This window comes from Schistocerca piceifrons, chromosome 8 (genome assembly GCF_021461385.2).
Source record: "Schistocerca piceifrons isolate TAMUIC-IGC-003096 chromosome 8, iqSchPice1.1, whole genome shotgun sequence".
Taxonomy (NCBI): Eukaryota; Metazoa; Arthropoda; class Insecta; order Orthoptera; family Acrididae; genus Schistocerca; species Schistocerca piceifrons.
The window spans coordinates 21,980,820-22,007,266 of NC_060145.1; the positions used below are offsets into that span (position 1 = coordinate 21,980,820).

Here is a 26,447-nt window from a genome sequence, read left to right on the forward strand (position 1 = left end):
GTATTCAAAAATGTGGAGATCTCATTATTGAACCATTACCTCACCTTTATAATAGTCCCTTTCAAACCGGAATTTTTCTGTCATGCCTAAAAACAGCTAAGCTCAAACCACTATTCAAAAAAGGTAAAAAGGATGAAGTGGCTAACTACAGGCCCATTGCTCTACTATATGTATTCTCAAAAATGTAGAAAAAATTTTTTGAAGAAGAGTACGGTAGTAGATTTTCTAGAAGAGCACAAAATACTATCCAAAGTGCAACATGGTTTCAGGAAAGGCCAATCAACTGATACAGCAATTTTTTAACTTTTAAGTGAAGTACTTCAGAAAGTAGATAATGGCGAAAATGTCATTGGAATATGTCTAGATCTCTCTAAGGCTTTTGATATTATAGATCTCGCAAAACTGTTGCCTAAGCTTGACAACATGGGGATGTGCAACATCAAAATTTCATCAAACTCACTCAACACTATTCAAACTATGAAACCATTAAATATGGAGTGCCACAAGGTTCAGTTCTGGGACAGCTCCTATTCCTGTTATATGTGAATGGCCTAAACAAATTCTGTGAGCACATCATGCAATTTGCTGATGATACAAGGGTGCTAGGGAGTGGGAAAGAAATGGAAATGCTTTGAAGTCTACAACACAGACACAGAACAATATTGAAAACTGGTTCAGTCACAACAAATTGGTAATAAATGCAAGTAATATGTGAAAAAAGGTGAGCAAACTATTCAGATATCTGACAAAGACCTTCAGAATGAAGACAACATTAAGTTCTTGGGAGTATAGCTCCAAGATAACCTTAAAAGGGAGACGCATATTGAAAAAGTCTGTCAGAAATTAAGCACTACATGCTACTTAGTGAGGATATTAGAGGGATACTGCAACAAAGATTCTCTGAAACCTGTGTATTGTGCCTGTGCCTATATATACTCACAACTGAAATATGTAATTATTTTCTGGAGTAACTCTTCCCTTAGCCAAAAGCTCTTTAGGCTACAAAAAAGAATTATAAGAATAATGGAAGGTGTAAAATGGAACAAAATGTGTAGACCACTCTTTAAAAAGCTAGAAGGGGGAAAAAAGGACAGGTATACACTCGCTTGTGTCTGTGTATGTGCGGATGGATATATGTGTGTGTGTGTGTGTGTGTGTGTGTGTGTGTGTGTGTGTGTGTGTGTGTGTGTGTGTGTGCGCACGCGCGCGAGTGTATACCTGTCCTTCTTTCCCCCTAAGGTAAGTCTTTCCGCTCCCGGGATTGGAATGACTCCTTACCCTCTCCCTTAAAACCCACATCCTTTCGTCTTTCCCTCTCCTTCCCTCTTTCCTGATGAGGCAACAGTTTGTTGCAAAAGCTTGAATTTCGTGTGTATGTTTGTGTTTGTTTGTGTGTCTATCGACCTGCCAGCACTTTCGTTCGGTAAGTCACATCGTCTGTGTTTTTAGATATATTACTAGAACTTTAATGATTTACCATGTATATGTATATGTTGCAAATATTAAACTGCCAGTACAGTACATGCTCTTTCTGCTGTAAAATATCTACTCTTTATTTTTGTACAATATTTGCTCTGTATATTGTAACTCAGTGATCATTTAATGCAGAAATAATGAACTTAATGCAAATTTAATATTATATTTTGTTATACGTTGACTTGTCCTACACCAGAATGTACTATTTGTGTACTATATGACTACCAGGACCAATAAAACTCTACTCTTCTCTACATCTAAAACAGGTACCTCTCTGAAACCAATAACCACAGGGATCTTGCTTTGTGTTACGGTGGCCCACTGTATATCTGCCAGAAGCTAAGCCAACCTTTCTTTCCGTCTCTTTTTCAGGTGTAAGCCATGTAGTATATCCTCATCTCCCAATTATAGCAACAAGCAATGCACTCGTATGAAATTTCATGTCAGTCAGCAGTAGTCTGCTCAACTTAGTTTTCACATGGCTCAAAGCACTGTTAACCCAGGGCTGCTCGCAATGTTGCAGGACCTCCACAAAACTCACATTTTTGTGAGTAGTTGCTACTCCTATTTCATCCAGGTCACCTCTGATGTTGTAATTATTGTCCTTAGCCAGGCTGTGCATTGCTCCACCTCGTACAATAACCTGATCCTCTGTGCCAAAATCTGTGCATGAACTTCCTATATCCTGTGTTACGTTGGCTTCATGATTCTCGTGACTTATCACCCTGTTCATGATTTGTTTGTAAACTTATTTGTATCTTGCAGCATATGATAACATCAGTGTCACCTTTAAAAATTTATGTAACTACTTGTTGTTTAGAATTTAGTCTCCAAATGATAGCAATTCACTGAAACTAGTGATAGAACACAAATTATCATGTTAAATAGAAGCTTTTAGTGGTTTGAAAGACTTCATTTATTAATTACACCAAATCATAATTTACGAAAATAAAATAACATAAAATTAACCACTGTAAAGTTTAGGATTGCTCTTATATTCCTCACTTAGTGATAAAGAAATTTTTATTACAGCTAACACCAGCACAGTCTCGCCAGTATAATCAACCGTGTGAGATCTTAGATTTCTATGATAAGCATGATATATGGCACTTCTTGTCTGCTGCAAGCATGTTCTTTTCATTTATGGTAAGTACATTGGGAAATTAATGCAGCCCTACTAATTTTCCAATAGTGTGAAATGTGACTTGATTTTCGTAGACAGAAACTACATAGATATTACTTTTATTTTAAACATTATTGCCTCTAAAGTTAAACATGTTATTATCATTTTAATTTCTTGTTATTTGCATATAATTCTTGTGCTGTCCTAAAGGAGTAAAGTGCTGCATTTCATTTTACCATTTCAGTGGACAGAAAAGTTACTCAGGCACTCTGTCGGTCTTAGGTACATTAATATGACTACTATGACCAGCCACCTTGTTTTTTAACTGTTACAGCAGAGACCTACCAATCTGAACATTCATTTAATCCAAACATGAAAAATGTTAGTCTGAGTATGGAATACTGTGTGGTAAAATGCTGTACATACAAACTATTTTAATTTACACAATACAGTAAACATGTATTAGAAAAATTGGCAAGAAAATACTAGGTTTAAACAATGCCTAACTATGAAAGAAAAGCTGTGAAACTTACTAAAATACTGCAGACATTTTATCCGTACTTTGTAGATGACAAAAACTCAGTCATTGTTTTTTGGCATAATGAAGCCAGTCTGTTATATGATGCATAGTTGTGTCTTCGTCCCATAAACATCAAATCAGCATGTGTAGCAGTGGGCTGTTGCTCCAAATAACATAGTGCAAGGTCATGGGCTTATGCTGCATCACTGTGTGGCACCAGCTCTCCTTTGTCGCTTTCAGGCTCATTGTCACTTCCATCACAGCAGTTCACTTCTTCCTGGTCTTGAATCACAGCAGAAACTAAATCAGAGTCAGTAAGGTTCTCCAAACATGCCCCAACTGCTGCCATCCACTTGTCTACGTCTCCGTCACTAGCTTCCAGGGATTGTCTGTATCATTTGTAGTAGATTTTCGTCTTCATTTTCAACTAGATTGTCCTGAAATTCAAGAGATGCCCACAGTTTTCTCCACGATTTTCTCAGAGTATTTTCTGAAATACTCAGCCATGCCTCAGCGGCCCAGTAAACAACATCCTCCACATTGGTCTTTTTTATTTTGTCCACTAAAGGAATGCTATCATCTTAGATCAGCTTTCTTAAAAATTGTTTACTGTAAATCAGTTTTAATGTTTGCAGTACACCCTGGTCCATCGGCTGTAGAAGTGGTGTAACATTTGGTGGCAAAAACTTCACCACAATTTCTCCATCACATAATTCCTCAGTGCTGAGGTGAGATGGCACGTTATCAATCAAAAGGTTTGCACGGGGAGACATGATTTTCCTTAGAAAACCATCGAACAGAGGGAACAAACTGGCCGTGAAACCATTCTTTGAAAAGCTTACCATCCATCCATGCTTTTTTCTGGTTGCAATAATGTATGGGGGCATGGTCTTCATGTTGCAGTTTTTAAAAGCTCTGGGCCTAGCAGATTTGCCGATCAGCATTAAAGGCAGCTTGTGATTACCAGCAACATTGCTGCATGCTAATAAAATCACATGATCTTTGCACATTTTAAAACCAGGACCATGGTCTTCTGCTTTTGATGGCAGGCTTTTTGTTGGCAATGCCCTAATATTAAGGCTAGTCTCGTCAGCATTATAAATTTGTTGGGGAGAATACTTTTCCTCTTTTATCATTTTTTCAAACCCACCCAAGTATTCCTTCGTTGCATCACGGTCAGGAGGAAGCCTCTCTCCAGTAATTGTTAGCTGATGGATTCCATGACATTTTTTGAATCTGTCCAACCAACCCGTACTCACACTAAAAGACTCATCACTATTCATTAACTTGTTCAGGTAGACAGCCTTCTCCTGAACTAGTGCTCCATTCAAAGGAGTTCCCCTTTCTTGTCTTCCAATCACAAATGGTTGCTTTACCAACACCCAGTTCTGTTGCCAGTTTAGATACATTCTCACCATTGTCTATCCTCTTTGAAGCATTCAGTTTTTATTTGAGAGTTAACGTTGTACATTTCCGTTTACACATGACAAAAATATGTACACCATTACACGTGAATGAATACAATACAACTGTTTCACGTGCCAGCGATCGATAACTAACATAACCGAGAGCTGTGTGAGCCAACTGGCAATGCACTGACCTCAGACATTACAAATGTCTCAACAGTGCACAATAACAAGGGCAGGGAGTGAGAATGAGCCATTGTTCCAACACTATTTCCCATTTGCTACCATGGTCTACCTTTTATCTGCTTGGTGTACTTCATTCTAGAAACTCGTCACCGTAATTCCAGCAAATCCGAACAACTCGGTAATCTGAACAAGGTCCAGCCCCAATTAGTTTGGATTAACGGGATTCTACTGTATTTGTTTACTACTCGTAATAAGTTTTGAGTTGGTAACCATCATTTTCAAATGGTCAGTTTAGTACCCAACAAGGTAATTTATTACTAGACTGAGTGAATGAAGTAACTACGCTGTGATGAAGTAAAAGTCATGTTCAGGCAAGAATTTCAAGAGCAAGTGAATGTTCTGAAATCTTTCCATGCTGACATTTCAGCAGAAACAGAAGCAAAGTATAATGTGAGTCTGTGGCCTGTTGTGCAGCATGTTTTGTTATTCATAGTGGGCCTGAGGTGCTACTTATTGAACTCATATACTGGACCAGTCTACACCAGAGAAAAATGTAATAGCCAGGTGACTTGCCCCATTAATGCAGTCTACATCAACCATATCGATTTCACTTTCTGGTTTGACAGGACTTCGAATAATTCCATTTTCTTGTCACTGTCCATTAACAGTATCAAAATCAGGAATGTACATTTTTTGTGTGTGTGTTGAACAGCATGCTAATAGTCCTTCAGCTGTGTGAAAATAGAGAGTAAATGTTAATAACTGATATTTGTTATGAGAAAACAGCCATGAAGGACAAAATACACTTAGGAGAACTGTGAAGCTGTTAAGTAGTTGTGTAAGTAGGTGATGGCTATACAGAGCTGAGAGCCCAATTTCTTTAGAAAAACAGTTTGCATGTATAATTATGAACTTTTTTTGTTCTATAAACATACCTGTTTTATGCAAATTCATGGATGAGTGGCATTATATGGCAGTTAATACAAATTTGCACTAGTGTTTGTGTGTGACGAGATCAAAGATACAATGCGTATCTGTCAAAAGCATTTGCATAAATTAGTTTTTTGTCATTAGGTGACATAAATTTCAGGCATACAGTATGTGAATCAGTGGACATAAAAGGGATGTAGGTAGCCAAGATGGGAGTGAGCCAGGGTTATAGCCACCTCTGATGTTATGCCTGTACATTGAGCAAACAGTCAAGAAAATTGAAGACAAACAGAAAATCGAAGACAAATTTAGAAAGGAAATTAAATTTCAGGGAGATGAAAGAAAAATTTTCAGATTCGTGAATGACATTGTAATTATGTCAGAGACAGAAAATGACGTGGTAGTGTCATATCAGAGACTGCAAACGACACGGAAGTCTCGAAAAGTGGTTGTAAGATGAGCTCCTGGAGTAAGACAAGGGTTATGGAATGTAATCAGATTAAATCAGATGATGCTGAAGGACTTCATTTAGGAAATGAGACACTAAAAGTAGGGTATAAGTTTTGCTATTTGGGCAGCAAAATAACTGATAGTGGCCGAAATAAGTAGGATATAAAATGTAGACTGACAACAGCAAGAAAAGCACTTCCAGAAATGATAAAGTTGTTAAAATGGAATACAAATTTAAATGTTAGAAAGTCTTTTCTGTAGATACTTGGCTAGAGGGTAGTCTTGTACAGAAGTGAAACATACAAGAGAATAGAAGCTTGCTACAGAAATATGGCAAAGATTAAATGTGTAAATCATATAACTAATGGGAAGGATAGTTGCTACTCAATGTATAGCGGAGATGCTGAGTTGCAGTTAGGCACAAAAAAGATTGTTAGAAAGTGAGACTGTGGTTGTGCGTATGTGTGTGTGTGTGTGTGTGTGTGTGTGTGTGGTGAGTAGCAACTGTCCTTTTCTTAACATTGTTAATGAATAGGTACTGAATAGAATGGGAAGGAAAAGAATTTATGGCATAACTTAACTAAAACAAGGACTCAGTTGATAGCACAAATCATGAGGCACAATTAAATACTGGACAGAAATGTGTGTGTGTGTGTGTGTGTGTGGGAGGAGGGGGGGGGGGGGGGGGGGAATTCTAGAGGAAGAGAAAAGCTTCAATACAATACCTTCAAAAGGATGTAGATTGCTGTAGTTATGCAGAGATGAAGAGGCTTACACAGGATACACGACTGTGGAGAGCTGCATCAAACCCGTCTCTAGACACAAGACCACAACAACGCCACACGACAAAAGGATATTCATGTGCTCAAAAGAACTTTGTATAAAAGATGTCCTTGTTATAACAAACCTGAAAGCTAGCAGTGTAATTAGGTGATTTTCGTGGTATAGCTACAGTTATTGCTGTTCTTCAGCATCGGGTTGAAAAGTGATTTCCTGCACTGCAGCCTGTCTACCCACAGTTATAGTCAGCAGTAGCCCATGGAAACCCCATTTAGGAGTGAGCTGTTGACATGGTGGTCAACTCTGGTGGTGAGAATTTTCTCTGCATCTGTAGTAGGTATTCATAGTACACCCTTGTCACAGTGGACTGTTAAAAGCTTGGTAGCTGCATGATCTTAGAGATGGGGAGTCCCATGCATCGGACACTCTCTGTCTGGCCGTGATCAAATGCCTCGATGTTGCACATCTTCCCTGTCCTACATTCAACAACATTGCTAACCGCCAGTATAAGATGTGAAAACATTTCAGTCTCATGACTTGATGAACTGTTCAATTTGCTTTCTGACTGGTAACATTCTTTCATAAACACAACAGACGTCCATAGTATAAAAGGCAGTCAAATGAAAACAAGATAGATGGAAAAAATTAAGCAAATTGTTTGTTATTTCAAAAATAATCGCCATAACTGTTAGACAGTCGCAGTCTGTGAGACAGGGTGATCAGTTCCTTCATGGAAAAGTGTTTGCTGTTGCCTATGGAACCGTAATTGTACCCAGGCATGTACCTCTTTGTCCAAAGCAAATTGACAGCTTCATATGTCATTCTTCAGGTCTCTAAAAACATGGAAATCTCACTGGGAGTGTATGTAGGATGTGTAAGGACTTCCCAGTGAAACTTGTGCAATGTACTTTGGACAACTGTGTCAGCATGTGAGCCAAATAATGTCTGTCCGAGCCGCTTATTGAGTTCGTCACATAAATGGATTACTTCATTAGTGACCCCAATTAGCTGTCTCTGAACATATGTACAACCTGAGTTTAGTAGGACCATGTGCTGTGATATTTATAGGAAGTTCATCTATTTTATCTTAAATGTTAGCCAGAATATTGCAGATGAGGACACATGCGCGTGCATGTGTGCTCTTACATGCGCACACGCGCTTGCTCCCCCCCCCCCCCCAATCCCACACACACACACACACACACACACACACACACACACACACACACACACACACACGGAAGAGTAAGTTTAAAAAAATACCTGGTTAAGGAACAAAGGAACAACTGCTCATGAAGACACAATAGAAACCAGTAAGAGGTGCAACAAATGTGATGTAAGTACTTGAAAAATTAGGAGAGTATATATGTAGAATGATGTTTGTCTGTCAGTGGTAAGAGAAAGGGGTACAGGCAACAGATGAGAAAGCAGAGGAATAGATGGAAAGGGTAAAGAGAAAGGCAAAGCAAAATTGTGAAAGTGAGGGGCTCTCCTGCAGAAATTGATACTACAAAAGTTTAAATGCAGTTTATAATTTTCACCATCTTGATGAAGAAAACTACTTTGGTCTGTAGTAGATTGTGATGAATAGGGATAAAAAATATATTTCTGCACAAAACTGATTTGTCTAAGCCTATAATTTGCATAAATTATTAGATATACATGATAAAATGTGTTTTTGCAAAATAGCTGCTTCCTTTAATTTACTAGGTTATATTAAGCTGAGATTAGCGCGAATAGTACTAAGCAATACAGTAAAAATGTATTGCTAATACTGTGTACATATTAAGATTCAAAAGTCTAACTGTAATTTTTTTAATATGTACTGTGACTCATTCTGTATTCTTCAAGACCTCCCTTTTTGATTGGGCCCATGGAAAATGATTAATAAAAATATGTCTTTCAACTACTAATTTGATTACCTCTTTTTGCATGTGTAGCTGTAATGACTAAAACAATGTCTTTAACAAATGTAGCCATGGATTTTTTTCCCTGTTGAATATTTTGAGATGTTTCACAGTGGTCAGAATTATATTTTGGATGCTATCAGTCAAAACCAACTTAATTGGTACCAACAAGTCTATAGACACAGAAAAAAGTACCCCCTGTGGTTCTGGGGGTTAGAATAGGCCCGAGGTATTCCTGCCTGTCATAAGAGGTGACTAAAGGGAGTCTCTCACGTTTTGGCCTTTATGTGATGGTCCTCAGTAGGGTTTGACCTCCATTTTTCAAAATTTTCCCAAAGATCGAGCCAATTGTGGAAGGGCGCCTTACAGTGGTGCATCGTGTCCACCATATGCTGTGACCTCTCGCATCCTTCGTCGACGTGGATCTGCACTTCCGCTCTTTCTCCAGCTGTTGAGCGAGGTCACCCTCTTGGTGCATTTTCCTCCACCCACTGTACACTATCGTTTTCTGTGCTGATGATGATAATGGACTTGTTTGCTTGTTTGCATCTGATATCCAGCACGATAGCCAGTCGGTTGAGGTGAAGCCGCCATATACCGTGTTTGTTGTAGCCCCCTGACTGCACAGGGATCGCTCTGCTGATGCCTGTGCCGTTAACTCCCCACGTATCCCAAGAAGTAGATACCCGTAACCCTGGGGCATCGGGACTCCCGGCGATGGCCATCCCGCCAGGTGGCCTTTGCTGCGGCTGGCTGGCGTCCGTGGGGAGGTCCGCTGATCGAATTGGTTGCATCAGGGCGGATGACACGCAATGAAGCGTACTACGTCATTTCTTGCTGGTGGCCCAATGCCATCAGTTTCTTAGTGGTCAAGGTCTAACTATCCTGGCCAAACCGTGGGAGGAACGCCAGGCTAAGGATGGCACAAACTCATACTCCCCCCGGTACCTCGTATGTAAGAGAAGTGATGGGGCATCCTTCTTGTCGACGAAGCCTCAGTTTTTTGTGGAGCATTTAGAGGACAGGTTTGGGGGGGTGGAGGGATTGTCCAAAATGCGATCTGGGTCAGTCTTGATCAAAACAGCATCCTCTGTGCAGTCACGGGCACTACTCGCCTGTGACAATCTGGGAGATGTTTGTGTTTCCATCACACCCCATAAGAGCTTAAATATGGTCCAGGGTATTATATTTCACAGGGATCTTCTTGTGCAGTCTGATGACGAACTGCGCGCCAACTTAGAGTGACGAGTTCATTTCATCTGGCGCATCCATAGGGGCCCAAAAGATAATCAGGTAGCTACCAGTGCCTTCATCTTGGCCTTCGAGGGTGACACATTACCCGAGAACATCAAGGTGATGGTATACTGGTGTGATGTCGAGCCGTATATCCCTCCCCTGATGCGGTGCTTTAAGTGCTGTAAGTTCGGGCATAAGCCTTCCCGCTGTAACTCCCAGCGTTGTATGTCACGACTGTGAACGTCCGTCACATCCCAATACTTCATGTTCCCTGCCTCCCATTTGTGTCAACTGTGGAGAGCACCATTCCCCTTGTGCACCAGACTGCAGGATTCTCCAGAAGGAACATAAAATCATGGAATACAAGACCCTGGACCGACTGACCTATACTGAGCCTAAGAGGTAATTTGACCACCTACATCGTGTTCCTATGACATCTTACGCCGCTGCTACGAGAATAGTTCTAGCCCCATCCATTGAGTCAGTTCCAGTCGGCTCTCAGAGCCGTAAGACTACACCTGCCCCCTTGATGGTGGGGAGCACTTCCCTCCCTGTTGCCCTCGCACCACCTACCTCAGGAGCACTGCCCCTGCCCCTCCCCCCCAAACCATCGGGGACATCAGTCCCCACTTCTCAGCCAGAGAATTGTATGCCTTCTTTGGCTTCTCTTGCTAGGAAGGAGTCCCTTGGGTCCCTCCCTTCCCAGGTGTCTACTTGTGGGAAAGATGACACCCGCCAGTGGCTGAAGTGCCCAAAAGCAACTGGTTGTAGGGCTTCACGATCCTCCTCAGTCCCAGAGACTGAATCAAAGAAGCCCTCCCAGCTAGAGAAACCCAAGGAGCAGCGAGAGAAATCGAAAAAGATGACCCCCAAGAACAAGGAAATTGTGGTGGCACCCACACCACCACTACCTGCACGCTCTGCATCTGAGGATGAGGTGGACATCCTGGCATCTGCTGTGGACCTAGATCTTGCCAGACCCTCAGACACAATGGCTATAGATGACTCAGAAACTAAGTATGTGGCAGCAGGCGACCCTGAGGTGTAAACTACCTCATTGAGCGTTTCGTGCCTCACAATAACGTCATCCTCCAGTGGAATTGCTGCAGTTTTTTCTACTACCTGGCTGAGCTACAGCAACTGTTAAGCATTACACCTGCTTTTTGCACTGCCCTCTGCGGCTATAGGGGATATTACAAGAACGGTAGCGAATATAAAAGAGTGTCAGGTGGAGTTTGCGTCTATGTCCTGACTCAGTATGTAGTGAACCTGTGCCCCTTCACATAAGGACGACGCAGGAAATAACTGTCTGCAACATATATCTTCCTCCAGATGGTGTAGTACCTCTGAACATCTTGGCTGCACTGATTCATCAACTCCCTAAACCTTTCCTACTGTGAGAGATTTTGATGCCCATAACCCCTTGTGGGGTAGCGCCATGTGGGGTAGCACCATGCTTACTGGCCGAAGCAGAGAAGTCGATAATTTACTGTCTCAGCTCGAACTCTGCCTCCTAAATACTGGGTCTACCACACATTTCAGTGTGGTTCATGGCACTTATTCAGCCATTGATTTATCACTATGCAGCCCAGGACTTCTCCCATCTGTCCACTGGAGAGTCGACAATGACTTGTGTGGTAGTGACCACTTCCCCATCTTCCTGTCGTTCCCCCATTGTCATGCTCATGGATGCCTATCCAGATGGGCTCTAAACTAGGCAGACTGGAAAGCTTTCACCTCTGCTGTCACCATTGAATCTCCCCCACATGGTACCATAGACATGGTAGTTGAGTGGGTCACTAGAATGATCGTTTCTCCAGTGGAAAATGCAATCCCTTGTTCCTTAGGGTGCCCCCGGTGAAAGACAGTACCTCGGTAGTCGTCAGAAATTGCTGAAGCCATTAAATAGCGTAAGCGGGTTCTGCATTGGCATAAGTGGCATGCATCTCTGGAGCACCTAATAGCTTTTAAATGGCTCCGTACCTGCGTTTCCAGCTTATAACAAGATGAAAACAGGGGTGTTGGGAGAGGTATGTCTCGACTATTGGGTGCGATATGTAACCTTCCCAAGTCTGGACAAACATCAGATGTATTTTTGGGTACTGGACCCCACCAGGTGTTCCTGGATTTACCATCAATGGCATGTTATCTACCAACACAAATGCAATTGCTGAGCACTATTCTCGAGCCTCTGCACTGGAGAATTACCCCCAGCCTTTCACACACTCAAACGGCGGATGGAAGGGAAAGTTCTCTCATTCACTGCAAGCCACAGTGAACCCTATAACACCCCATTTACCGAGTGGGAGCTCCTCATTGCCCTTGCACATTGCCCCGACACAGCTCCTGGGCTGGATCGGATCCACTGTCAGATGATTAAGCATCTCTCATGTGACTACAAGCGACATATCCTATCCATCTTCAACTGGATCAGGTGCGATGGTGTCTTTCCATCGCAGTGGCAAGAGAGTGCTCAAACATGGAAAAAACCTGCTTGATGACTAAAACAATGTCTTTAACAAATGTAGCCATGGATTTTTTCCCCGTTGGATATTTTGAGATGTTTCACAGTGGTCAGAATTATATTTTGGATGCTATCAGTCAAAACCAACTTAATTGGTAGCAACAAGTCTATAGACACAAAAAAGTACCCCCTGTGGGTCTGGGGGTTAGAATAGGCTCGAGGTATTCCTGCGTGTCATAAGAGGTGACTAAAGGGAGTCTCTCATGTTTTGGCCTTTATGTGATGGTACTCAGTAGGGTTTGACCTCCATTTTTCAAAATTTTCCCAAAGAGCGAGACAATTGGGGAAAGGCGCCTTACACGGTGCATCGTGTCCATCATACACTGAGACCTCTCGCATCCTTCGTCGACGTGGATCTGCACTTCCGCTCATTCTCCAGCTGTTGGGCGAGGTCTCCCTCCTCGGTGCATTTTCCTCCATCCACTGTACATTATCGTTTTCTGTGCTGATGATGATAATGGACTTGTTTGCTTGTTTGCACCTGATATCCAGCACGATAGCCAGTCGGTTGAGGTGAGGCCGCCATGTACCCTGTTGGTGGTAGCCCCCTGACTGCACAGGGATCGCTCTGCTGATGCCTGCACTGATAACTCCCCACGTATCCCAAGGAGTAGATACCCGTAACCCTGGGGCATCGGGCATAGCCTTTGCTGCGGCTGGGTGGCGCACGTGGGGAGGGCCCCTGATCGGATTGGTTGGCATCGGGGCTCAGGTCAGGGCTCATGATCGCGGTTTGCATCCACTCACATCAGTCTGAACTGGAGTCCTTCTCTTTACCACCTCTACTCGAGGCCCATTCACGTACACCTCCAGGGTGTACATCTTGGCCGAAGCTTTGCCTGGACCTTTCACGTGGCCCTAAGAACTCAGTTACTCCCGCGGCTCTCCGCTGCCACTTTCTCTCGATTCTTGACGTGTTCCGGGGCTCTGAAGTGGTTTGCACCCCACGGCTCGATGGCTGACGGTCACGTTGGCTTCGCCTACATTCACAGAGGCCCTATTGAACGGCATTCCTTGCCCAATGGCCGCAGTGTTTTCACTGCAGAGCTGGTGGCTATATCTCATGTTCTTGAGCACATACATTCGTGACCTGGGGAGTTGTTTCTTCTGTGTACTGACTATGTGGGCAGCATACAAGCTATCGAGCGACCATCCAGGAGTCCATCTATGCCCTGGAACGGTCCTGTCATTCGGTGGTGTTTGTCTGGAACCCAGGTCACATCCGGGTGTTTGTCTGGAACCCAGGTCACATCCAAATCCCAGGCAATGAACTTGCTGACAGACTGGCCAAACAGGCTACACGGAAACCGCTTATGGAGATCAGCATTCCAGTAAGTGACCTGTAATCATTATTACGTCGCAAGGATTTTTAGCTTTGGGAAACAGTGTGGCATAGTCTCAGTACGCACAACAAACTGCATGCCATTAAGGAGATTACGAATGTGTGGATGTCCTCCATGTCTATAGAGGGACTCTATGGTTCTCTACTGGCTCCACATTGGCCACGCTTGGGCGACCCATGGCTACCTCCTGTGCCATGAAGACCCACCTCAGTTTTGGTGTGCTGCCCGGTTGACAGTCTCCCATATTCTTTTGCACTGTCCTAGATTGGCTGCCCTGAGACATCATTTTCGGTTACCGGACTCTTTATCATTAATTTTAACAGACAATGCCTCATCAGCTGATTTGGTTTTAAATTTTATACGTTAGCGTGTATTTTATCATTTGATTTAAGTTTTAGTGTATGTCCTTTGTCCCTCAGTATCCTCCACCCTAGTGCTTTTAGGGTGGAGGTTTTAATGTGTTGCAGAGTGGCTGGCTTACTCTTTTATTTTCATGGTCAGCCAGCCTCGTTAATCTGCTCTCCTGTTGTACTCTCTTCTACCTGTTTCTTGCGTCTCTCTGTGTTTTTCTTTTCCTATTTTGTTTCTTATAGTTTTCATTGGTCTTTGTCGTTCTTGTGGTTCTTCCTTCTTCTCGGTATTGTGCTGTAGTCTGGTTTGTTCTATTCTTTCCCTTGTGGAATTGTTACAATAGGAACAAGGGCCGATTACCAAGCAGTTTGGTCCCTTCTCTCTCCCCCCCCCCTTTTTAAACAAACAAACCCCCCTTTTTAAACAAACAAACCAACCAACCACAAGAAAGTGAATGACTCATAACTTTCAGAATCTAATATTTATTCATATGAAGAAAGGAAGGAAGGGTATAGATAATATTAAACTTCACATTTAAGGAGCTTGGGAGAAGTCACGCAGAAAATTTTTTCCATCATATACTGACTGAATTATTATTTCTGCTATATGTTTTTAGTCAGGCTGCTACAGAGAATGTGTCTCTCAGTGTACATGCAAGTGGGTATGTTGAGAGTGTGAATTCAGTACCCACAACTCTACCTAAACATTTCAACTAAATCCTTTTCAGTGTGGTTGCATGCAATTACCATTTACTTCATACTTCATTCCAAATTCATTTCAGAGTTATAACACCTCACATCTTGTAATAAGCTGAGAAGCATTTACTATCTGATAAACTAAATAAGAAAAAGAAAAGAAAAAGAAAACAGTGCCCTTGACACATAGATTATCATACATTCATGGCATGTGATACATATAAATGCATAAATATTATTTCTTTATTTGGTCCATACATTTTATGGTGAAACAGAAGTACAAGATATAGGCCAACAAGAATATTGTACTTACAGCAAGATTCAAAAATAAAAAGAAATTAGGTTTACTGTCAATCTCTGAATGCATAATTTAGGTTTTAGATTATATAAGATTTAACTTATCTGATGGAGAGGAAGCAGTCATAACGTTAATGCAAGTTTGTCTTCAGGTACTCATCAACTTCTAATTCTGTATTATTCCAATCTCGTACATTTCATGAGAAGATCCTGCCGCAGCGAAAAATGCCTTTGTTTAAATGATTCCCACCCCAAATCCTGTATCATTTCAGTGACACTCTCGCCCTTATATCGCGGTAATACGAAACGTCCTGCCCTCCTTGGAACTTTCTTGATGTAATTTGTCAACCCTATCTGGTAATGATACCATACTATGCAGCAATATTCTGAAAGAGGGTGGGCAAGCATAGTGTAAGCAGTCTCTCTACTAGATCTGTTACATTTTCTAAGTGTCCTGCCAATAAAATGCAGTCTTTGGTTAGCCTTCCCCACAACATTTTCTGTGTATTCCTTCCAATTTAAGTTATTTGTAATTCTAATTCCTAGGTATTTAGCTGAATTTATGGACTTTAGATTTAACTGATTTTCGTGTAAGTGAAATTTAACAGATTCCTTTTATCACTCATGTGGATGACCTCATACTTTTCGTTATTTAGGGTCAATTCTCAATTTTTGCACCATACAAATATCTTTTTCTTTACAATACGAGAGAAGGAAAAATGCTACTCACCATATAGCGGAGATGCTGAGCCGTGATAGGCACAATAAAAAGATTCACAATCATAGCTTTCGGCCATTAAGGCCTTTGTCAGCAGTAGACACACATACACACATGCATAAACACACTCACGCAAGTGTAACTTGCACTCACATTTTTATTGTGCCTATCGCAGCTCAGCATCTCCGCTATGTGGTGAGAAGCAACTTTCCTTCTCTTGTATTGTTACATTCCATCCTGGATTTTCCATTGTTTGATTTCTTTTTCTTTACAATTTGTTTTGAACTTCTGATGACTTTACTAGTCAATATAAGACAGCATCATCTGCAAACAACCTAAGGTGGCTGCTCAGGTTAACTCCTAAATTGTTTATATAGATAAGGAACAGCAAAGGGCATATAACACTACCTTGAATAATGCCAGAAATCACTTCTGTTTCACTTGATCACTTTCCATCAGTTACTGTCAACTGTGACCCCTGCTGACAGGAAATCAGTTATGTAACTGAGACGATATTACATAAGCATGCATTTTCACTACAAACAGCTTGTGTGGTACAGTATAAAAAGCCTTCTGGAAATCTAGAAATACAGAATCAATTTGAAATCCCTTATCAATAGCACTCAGCACTTCGCGTGAGTAAAGAGCAAGTTCTATTTGACAAGAATGATGTTTTCTAAATCTGTGTTAACTATGTGTCAGTAGACCATTCTCTTCAAGGTAATTCAAAATGTCGAACACAATATATGTTCCAAAATCCTGCTGCATATCAACATTAGTGATATGCGTATGTAATTTTGTGGATTACTCCTACTACCTTTCTTGAATATTGGTGTGATTTGTGCAACTTTCCAGTCTTTGGGTACGGAACTTTTGTCAAGTGAACAGTTGTATATGATTGTTAAGTATGAATCTGTTGTCTCGGCATACTCTGAAAGGAACCAACTGGTATACAGTCGGGACCGAAAGACTCGCTTTTGTTAAGTGATTTAAATTGCTTCACTACTCCGAGGATATCTACTTCTATGTTACTCATGTTGGCAGCTATTCTTGATTTGAATTCTGGAATATTTACTTCGTCTTCTTTGGTGAAGGAATTTCAGTAGACTGTGTTTAGTAACTCTGCTTTGTCAGCACTGTCATCAATAGTACACTATGTGGTCAAAAGTATCCGGACACCACCAAAAATGTGGATGGAGGTCACATTTTAATTTTAACTACTGACGACGCCTTTGGCATGATTGTTTTATGCATCTCCACTGCAGGATGTGATTTTAGTGTATTTTTACTTCTGATGAAGGTATATTAGATATACCGAAACTGTGGTCAAGGATTTCAATAAATCTTTGTCATGCAACTGTTTGGTTGCATGAGACCCCCAAAAACATATGTTTTTCATATTAGGCGCATTGTGCTGCCACCTACTGCCAGGTACTCCATGTCAGTGACCTCAGTAGTTCAGTAGTCATTAGACATCATTAGAGAGCAGAATGGGGCACTCCGCGGAATTCACGGACTTCGAACGTGGTCAGGTGATTGGGTGTCACATGTGTCATATATCTGTATGAGAGATTTCCACACTCCTAAACATCCCTAGGTCCTCTGTTTCTGATGAAACAGTGAAGTGGAAGCGTGAAGGGACACATACAGCACAAAAGCGTACAGGCCGGCCTTGTCTGTTGACTGACAGAGACCGGCGACAGTTGAAGACAGTTGTAATGTATAATAGGCAGACATATATCCAGACCATCACACAGGAATTCCGAACTGCAACAGGACCCACTGCAAATACTATGACAGTTAGGTGGGAGGTGAGAAAACTTGGATTTCATGGTCGAGCGGCTGCTCACAAGCCACACATCACGCCAGTAAATGCCAAACGACACCTCGCTAGGTGTAAGGAGCATAAACATTGAATGACTGAACAGTAGAAAAACGTTGTTTGGTGCGACGAATCACAGTACACAATGTGGCGATCCAATTGCAGAGTGTGGGTATGGCGAATGCCCGGTGAACACCATCTGCCAGCGTGATAGTTCCAACAGTAACATTCGGAGGCGGTGGTGTTATGGATTGGTCGTGTTTTTCATGGAGGGGGCTTGCACCCCTTGTTGTTTTGCATAGCACTATCACAGCACGAGCCTACATTGATATTTTAAGCACCATCTTGCTTCCTACTGTTGAAGAGCAATTAGGGGATAGCGATTGCACCTTTCAAACAATCGATCACCTGTTCACAATGCACGGCCTGTGGCAGAGTAGTTACATGACAATAACATCCCTATAATGGACTGGCTTGCACACGGTCCTTACCTGAATCCTATAGAACACTTTTAGGTTGTTTTGGAATGCCGACTTTGAGCCAGACCTCACTGACCGACATCAATACCTCTCCTCAGTGCAGTACTCCATGAAGAAAGGGGTTCCATTCCACAAGAAACCTTCCAGCACCTGACTGAACATATGCCTGCGAGAGTGGAAGTTGTCATCAAGGCTAAGGGTGGGTCAACACCATATTGAATTTCAGCATTACCAATGGAGGGTGCCACCAACTTGTAAGTCATTTTCAGCCATGTGTGTGGATACTTTCGATCACATAGTGTTTTCCGTTGCTATCACACAGAGAAGGCATTGATTGTGTATTGCCACTAGTATACTTCACATACAACCAGAATTTCTTTGGACTTTCTGCCAGGTTTTGAGATGTAGTATAGTTGCGGAAACTATTACAAGCATCTCGCATTGATGCCTGGGCTAAATTTCAAGCTTCTGTAAAAGATCGCCAGTCTTGGAGATTTTGCGTCCATTTAAATTTGGCACGTTTTTTTCGTTGTTTCTGTAAGAGTGTTCTGACTTGTATTGTGTACCAAGAAGGGTCAGCTCTGCCGTTGGTCAGTTTATTTTGTGTAAATCTCTCAATTGCTGTCAACACTATTTCTTTGGATTCATGCTACATCTGGTCTACAATTATATTGTTAATTTGGAAGGAGTGGAGATTGTCTTTCAGGAAGGGATCAAGCTAATTTTTATCTGCTTTTTTGAATATGTATATTTTTCGCTTGCTTTTGGAGGATTTGGGGGTGCAATACCCAGTGCCCCTACGACAACCCTATGTTCACTACCGTATTTACTCGAATTTAAGCCGCACTTTTTTCCGGTTTTTGTAATCCAAAAAACCGCCTGCGGCTTAGAATCGAGTGCAAAGCAAGCGGAAGTTGTGAAAAATGTTGGTAGGTGCCGCCACAACGAACTGCCGTCGAATATATGTAGCGCTACACAGGCATGATTTGTAGGCACAAAGATAAATACTGGCGCCAAAACCTATGCGTCAGTAAATAAATTTAAAAAAAAAAGGTGGAAGACGAGCTTTTTTTTTCTCCGCCCCGAGTTTCGACCACTGCATTTTCATACATTATCCAATGAAGAAAATACAAACTCCGTATTGTTCATCTTCGAATGTAGCAGAATTTCAATGTACAACGAAAATCCGACTGGCAAGACTGTTTGGGATGTTTGTCAATATGGCCAACTCTACGTTCTGAAATTTTTCCTACCTGTGACAAGGGATGGTTGCTAATAGGAACTTGTATGAATTGTGAATCACATGCAGTATTCTCTTCACCATAAGAATAATAAGAATATAAACATTTTGCCATGTTTTCTTTCGTGTTTGCTGCTATCTCATTTAAATCCTGCCTGCCTAATAAACTACGAAACTAGAGTGAGACAACAGCAAACGCGGAAGAATATACGTATCGTGTCATGTTTATATTCGTATTAAGTGATACAGTCAGAAGTGAAGCACGGGTGCTGACTAGATTTTCAAGTCTAAGATGACTAATTTCTGTGCAGAATTTGATGTACTAAAGAAGCGGCCGCAAAGATTTTCAAACGGAGAAAAACTTTCGCCACTCTCGTTCAGTACATGTTCTATCATACGCAGTCTATTATTTGGTTCTTGTTGATCATTATCAAAAAAAGCAGCAGTGTAAGTAACAACAAATAGTAGTCTCTTGCCATTGTTTCGCTAATGAGACGATTCCTGTCTTTTTTTTTTATTGTTAGCGGCAGTAGCGCGCACAAAAGCAAGCCATGCCGCGAGCGGCGACAGACCGTAAACACGCACTATCAGAATGCGACAAACAATGCATGACACAGTACAGTAATGCATTTTCATCTTAGAGTGACGTAAACACCTATAACAAAGAATACGGCACTTATCAGATCGAAGCAAAATAAGCAATAGATTCAAACCAGACGAAGCACGTGAAAAAGGAAGGGTACCCGTATAAATACGGACGGAGCGCCTGACGCATAGCAGAGGCTACCTGGTAAAGCTTAACTGCTAAGCTTACGACTCGAACCAAACTACTACAGCTGTATCGTCATTCATTCAACCTAAATTGTGTCTCATATTACAATGGAGCAACTTTGATTCGATTTGGAGGTGCGGCCTAAAACTTTTCTCTCCCCTTGAATTTCGAGTCTCAAATTTCAGGTGCGGCTTAGATTAGGGAATTTTTTTTTTTTTTCCTTTACTTCGAGTCTCATTTTTCAGGTGCGGCTTAGATTCGAGTGCGGCCTAGATTCGAGTAAATATGGTAATCCCTGTATCCATTTCGATGCTTGTTGTTGGATCAGGATTATTTGTTGCTGAGGGGTGAAGTGTGTTTTCACGTCTGTTTACTATTCGCGTGGGCTCGTGAATTAACTGCTTGATTAATTTTCAGAGGATACATTTGGCACAATTTCAGGTGATATTTTATGCATACCTCCACATTTAAACATATATTTTTTCCAACATATCAAGGGTAAATTAAAGTCACCACCAACCATAATTGTATGAGTCAGGTAAGTGTTTGAAATTAAACTCAAGTTTTCTATGAACCTTTCAGCAATTGTATCATCTGAATTGGGAGGTTGGTAAAAGTTTCAATTATTATTTTATTCCAGTTGTCAAGAATGATCTCTGCCCATACTAACTCATAGGAACCATCTACTTCAATTTTGTGACATAAACTACTTCTAGCAGCAACAAACACGCCACCACCAACTGTGTTTAGCCTATCCTTCCAGAACACCGTTAGATTCTCTTCAAAATTTTGGCTGAACTTATCTATGGCTTTAGCCAGCTTTCAGTGCCTATAACGATTTGAGCATCAATCCTTTCTATTAGCACTTGGTGCTCTGGTACTTTCCCAACACAGCTACAACAGTTTACAACTGTTACACCGGTGGCACCTGTACCTACTTTCTTCCTGTGTTCAGTGTGCACCCTTTGAGGCTGAAGCCTTTTTTGTGTTTCCCCAAGACCCTCCAACCTGAGAAACTGCCCATTCCATTCCACACAGCCCCCGCTACCCGTTTAGCTACCTCCTACATGTAGTGGACTCATCTATTCAGCAGTATACGAAACCCAACCACCCTACGGCACAAGTCAAGAAACCAGAAGCCTAATGGTCCCAGAACCATGTGAGCCTCTGATTCAAAATGTCCAATCAGCTCTGTGCTGCAAATGGTGAGCTCTGCTTTCATCTCACAAGCAAGACTGGCAGCCTTTAGCACCTCTGTTAGCTGCTCGAAACCAAAGAGAATCTCTTCTGATCCAAAGTGTCACACATCATTGGTACCGATGTGAGCCACCATGTGCAGTTGGCTGCAACGTGTGCTCTTCAAGGCATCCAGAAGGTTCAGTTCCATGTCTGGAATGACTACACCTGTTATGCACACGGAGTGCACATTGGCTTTCTTCCCCTTCTTGGCAGGCCTCTGTGATTGCCCAGATCTTGCAGGCTGAGAGGTTTCCTCTGAAACACAACAAGCAATTACATCTGGTTTACTGACAGTGTCAGCCACAGCCAGCACCTGGAACCTATTTCTTAGACTAACCAGGGAGGCATTACATGTGGCCCCCCTGGGAACTCTTTCACTGCTGGCTACACCCCGAGGTGACTACCCGCTCTTCTCCAGGCGAGAGGTCAACCTCAGTGCGAGCAGTAAGTGGGCTGGCCACCAGGGAGTACCGATTGGAGGACTTGTCATACTGGACATCCGTTGGATCCCCACAGCCGACCCACAGCATCCACTGCAGCTTCAAGCTGTGTAAGCCATCACAGCCTGGAGCTGACAGCGAAGTGTTGCCAATTCGGCAATGTACCTTTCTGAAATAGTAGTTGGAAATATGACATCAGATTGTAGAAATAAAGTAACAAAGCATTTAGTTTGCTTAATTGATAGAAGGATTAATACTAACTAAAATGGGAACCATTAAATTTATGACCACATTATTACAAAATGTAGTTTTATTAGACAAAAATAATGTATAAGCTTAAGGAAAGTTTGGATGTGCGTTTGAACTCTCAACTTTTTCATTGCCACTCCAATGCTTTACTCTTAAACTGGTATGGCACACAGACAACTGTGTTTCATTTAATCTTGTCACTGTACACTGTAACTGTAATGCCAACTGAGATTATGGATGTGACTGATGTCAGAAATTGCATAAGAAACAGAAACACTTAAAACACAAATGAAATCAGCATAGTGCACCCAGGTACAATTTTGACTGTGGTGCCAAATGGTGTACCACAACTGTAAATTACATTTGCTGCACACTGTAGTGATATATGGTTGTCCTTCTGTGCTTAAAAAAGATTTTGGTATGGTGGCAGCATTTTGTGAACAGTAACATATGGCCTGGTGGCCACTGAACACGGCAGTGTGACGGGTAATAATTGAGATGATTTCCTCAGATGAGGCAAACCGTGTGCAACTATACAGATAATAAATGGAGATAGAGAAGCTGCAAACAACACAGGAAATTTATCTTGGAGGCTAAAGAGGTCAGTGATATAGAGTAGGAAGGGGAGAGGGTCCATTGTTAAGCCTTGTGGACACGACAGTTTACCAGGAATTGTCAGAATTATTACTATTACTAAACAATGGAAACACCTAGTAGGGATATCAACAATGTAGGAAAAAACAGATGGCTACATACCATAAAGAAGATATGTCATTCTTTCCCTACGTTTTTCCCTTCTTTCTTCAGTCCATATTGCACCTGCCTGTTTCTTTGTTTTCTCCTGGAAGCCCTTGCAGCCTTTTACTTTTGCTCTGAGCTTTTCTCTTTCTCCTGTATCACCCTGCATTATTTCCATTTCCCTCAAGTCTGTTTTAACTTCTTTTATCCCTGTCACTGATGTTTTGGAGTTTCTGTCAAAGAAGTTAAAAATTTTTTTTGTCATCCTGTTTTCATCTAGCCTTTTTAAGTATCCATAGAACGCAGATTTTTCTCTTCCTTGTTGTAACTGATATTTGCTCTATTTTTTCATAAACTTCTTAGTTTCCATTTTCCATTCTCATATTTTGCTCTCAAGATTTTCCTGATTATTTTCCCTTCCTTCTTTTCTGTTTCACATGATTGCTTGGCTGTATTTAATGAAAGGCATTCAGATGCATAAAGGCATTCTGGTTTAATGACAGTATTGAAGTGCCGAAGTTTTGCATTTATGGAGATAAGAGTTCTTGTTATACAGGGTTTTTGTTAGTTGAAAAGCCACCCCCTTTTTGTTTGCCCTTGCTAGGTAGGCTTCTTTGTCTAAAGTTTTTGGTTGTATTATTTGACCTAGATATATAAATTTTGTAGCCTTTTTTATTCTGCAGTAATCAGCTTCCATATATTTCAGTGCCTCCCTCGCATCTGTCTTATACTCTGTTTTCTCAAAAGATACATGTAGGCCTGATTTTGAAGCTGTTTCTTGTAGGAGATTTATCTGCATTGTTGCATGTAGATTCAGCAAAGATGGCAAGATCATCTGCAAGAGCCAGAAAATCAGAACTCAGATTATCCCCTTTTTCCCCAGTTGTGATTCTTCTTCTTCTTCTGTTATTTTCCTCCATTCCCTGATTACCTTTTCTAGCACACAATTTAACAGCAGTGGGGACAGTCCATGTCCCTGCCTAACGCCAATTTTGATCACAAAAACCTTACAGGTTCCACGTAAATAGTAAATTTAGCATTTTGTATTTGTTAGTGTGTTTTTTATGATTACCACTGATTTGTTGTCAGACCCAAGCTCCTTTAAGCTGTTGAATAATGTTTTTCTGTCAATTGAATTGTACGTTTTCTTGAAGTCTATAAATGTTATATAAATGCTTTTGGATCTCATTCTTCTATACCTTATTATGAATTCCAGATTTAAAATTTGTTCCACACGGGATCCTCCTTTTCTAAACCCTCCTTGGTACTCTCCTAATTGCTGATCCAGTTGGCTATCCAGCCTATTTAGTAATACGTTAGAAAGAATTTCGTAAGTTGCTGGAAGGAGGGATTTTCTTCTATAATGTGGTCAGTTTTATCTCCTTTTTGTGGATTGGGTGAATTAATGCTGTTTTCTGATCTTCTGGTATAACTTCTGTTTCCCAGATTTTTTGAAAGGCTCCATGTAGCTTTCCAGCTGTTCCCACACCTGTTATTTTTCTAAGTTTGTGTAAGGGTATCCTGGACTTTGTTCTGGAGAGTTTTCTCTTGGTTCCTCACAATTTTACAGTTTGTTGAAATAGCTTGATAATATTTCTCAGTTTTCTTGGTGCTTAGGGTTAATTTTCTGTCTTCATTCTTGATATGCAAGGTAGGTGGTTGGTACATTTAGAGGCTTTGTTTAAAAGTTTTATAGGAGTTCCTAGTATTGTTCTTTTGGAAATCGTCTACAGATAGTAATAGCTGGTTTCTTTCATACTTCCTTTTGACAGGTCCTATTGTTTTTGATGCTGAGACTTTTGTTGTTTACTGCTGATAAAGTCTTCACTTCTTTTTGTGAAGTACCATTTCTGCCATACTTGTTATCTAAATAGTAATGTTTCTTCACACTGTTCATTCCACCTTTTTGTGTCTTTTGAGTGGTGCTGTTTCAAAGGCTGTTTTGGCTTATTTTTGTTTTAATCTCTTCCCAGTCTTCTGAGTATATTTAATTGTTCCTGAAATTCATGTTTTTTCACTTTCAAAGTTTCTGTATCTATTTCGTGAATCCTGTGTCCTTGTCTTGGAGCCCTTGTTTGTAGAATAAATTTGATTTTTATTGTGGTTAGATAGTGATCTGTTTCAATTTTTGCACCCTTTTTAACATGTACATTCAGGATTTCTTTTTTATTGTTAAAAGATATAGCTACATAGTCAATCTGAAATTCTTCTAGGCTTGTATTAGGTGAATTCCAAGTTTTCTTTCTCCTCAGCAGTTTACTATTATTATTTCTTTCCCTTCTCAGACGTTATGTCTGGTTAAAAATGGAAAGTGACACGGACCTTGATCAAGCGTGACTTCCTTTTAACTGTACAGTATATGTTACATTGCATTTAGAAACTTTTGGGTAATTGAACATGTATCAATAATTACAGATTTCTGTAGTTGTATATATACGTTTGGATGTAGCTGTATTGCGTTGATGTACTGGTGGATATTGTGTGGTATGACTCATGTAGTTGATAGTATAATTGGTATAATGTCAACTTTATCCTGATGGCCACATGTCCTTGACTTCCTCAGCCAGCTGGATGTATTTTTCAATTTTTTCTGCTGTTATCTTCTGTATATTTGTTGTATTGGGTATGGATATTTCGATTAGTTGTGTTAATTTCTTTTTTTTTTTATGGGTGAGTATGGTGTCAGGTTTGTTATGTGGTGGTGTTTTATCTGTTATAATGGTTCTGTTCCAGTATAATTTGTATTCATCATTCTCCAGTACATTTTGTGGTGCATACTTGTATGTGGGAATGTGCTGTTTTATTAATGTTGTATGGCAAGTTGTTGATGTATTATTTTTGCTACATTGTCATGTCTTGTGGTGTATTCTGTATTTGCTAGTATTGTACATCCGCTTATGATGTGATCTACTGTTTCTATTTGTTGTTTGCAAAGTCTGCATTTATCTGTTGTGGTATTGGGATCTTTAATAATATGCTTGCTGTAATATCTGGTGTTTATTGTTTGATCCTGTATTGCAATCATGAATCCTTCCGTCTCACTGTATATATTGCCTTTTCTTACCCATGTGTTGGATGCGTCTTGATCAATGTGTGGCTGTGTTAGATGATACGGGTGCTTGCCATGTAGTGTTTTCTTTTTCCAATTTACTTTCTTCGTATCTGCTGATGTTATGTGATCTAAAGGGTTGTAGAGGTGGTTATGAAATTGTAGTGGTGTAGCCGATGTATTTATATGAGTGATTGCTTTGTGTATTTTGTTAGTTTCTGCTCGTTCTATAAAGAATTTTCTTAAATTGTCTACCTGTCCATAATGTAGGTTTTTTATGTCGATAAATCCCCTTCCTCCTTCCTTTATGCTTAATGTGAATCTTTCTGTTGCTAAATGTATGTGATGTATTCTATATTTGTGGCATTGTGATCGTGTAAGTGTATTGAGTGCTTCTAGGTCTGTGTTACTCCATTTCACTACTCCAAATGAGTAGGTCAATATTGGTATAGCATAAGTATTTATAGCTTTTGTCTT

General features: G+C 40.8%; 1 protein-coding gene across 1 annotated transcript in view; it reads left to right on the forward strand.

The window, feature by feature from the left end:
• The window catches only part of LOC124712564 (SID1 transmembrane family member 1-like), a 123,078-nt gene that overhangs the window by 89,168 nt on the left and 7,463 nt on the right, over positions 1–26,447 (forward strand). Inside the window, exon 15 of the mRNA XM_047242878.1 lies at positions 2,509–2,622. Coding sequence (XP_047098834.1) covers positions 2,509–2,622 — 114 coding nt within the window. The remainder of the gene's footprint in view (positions 1–2,508; positions 2,623–26,447) is intronic.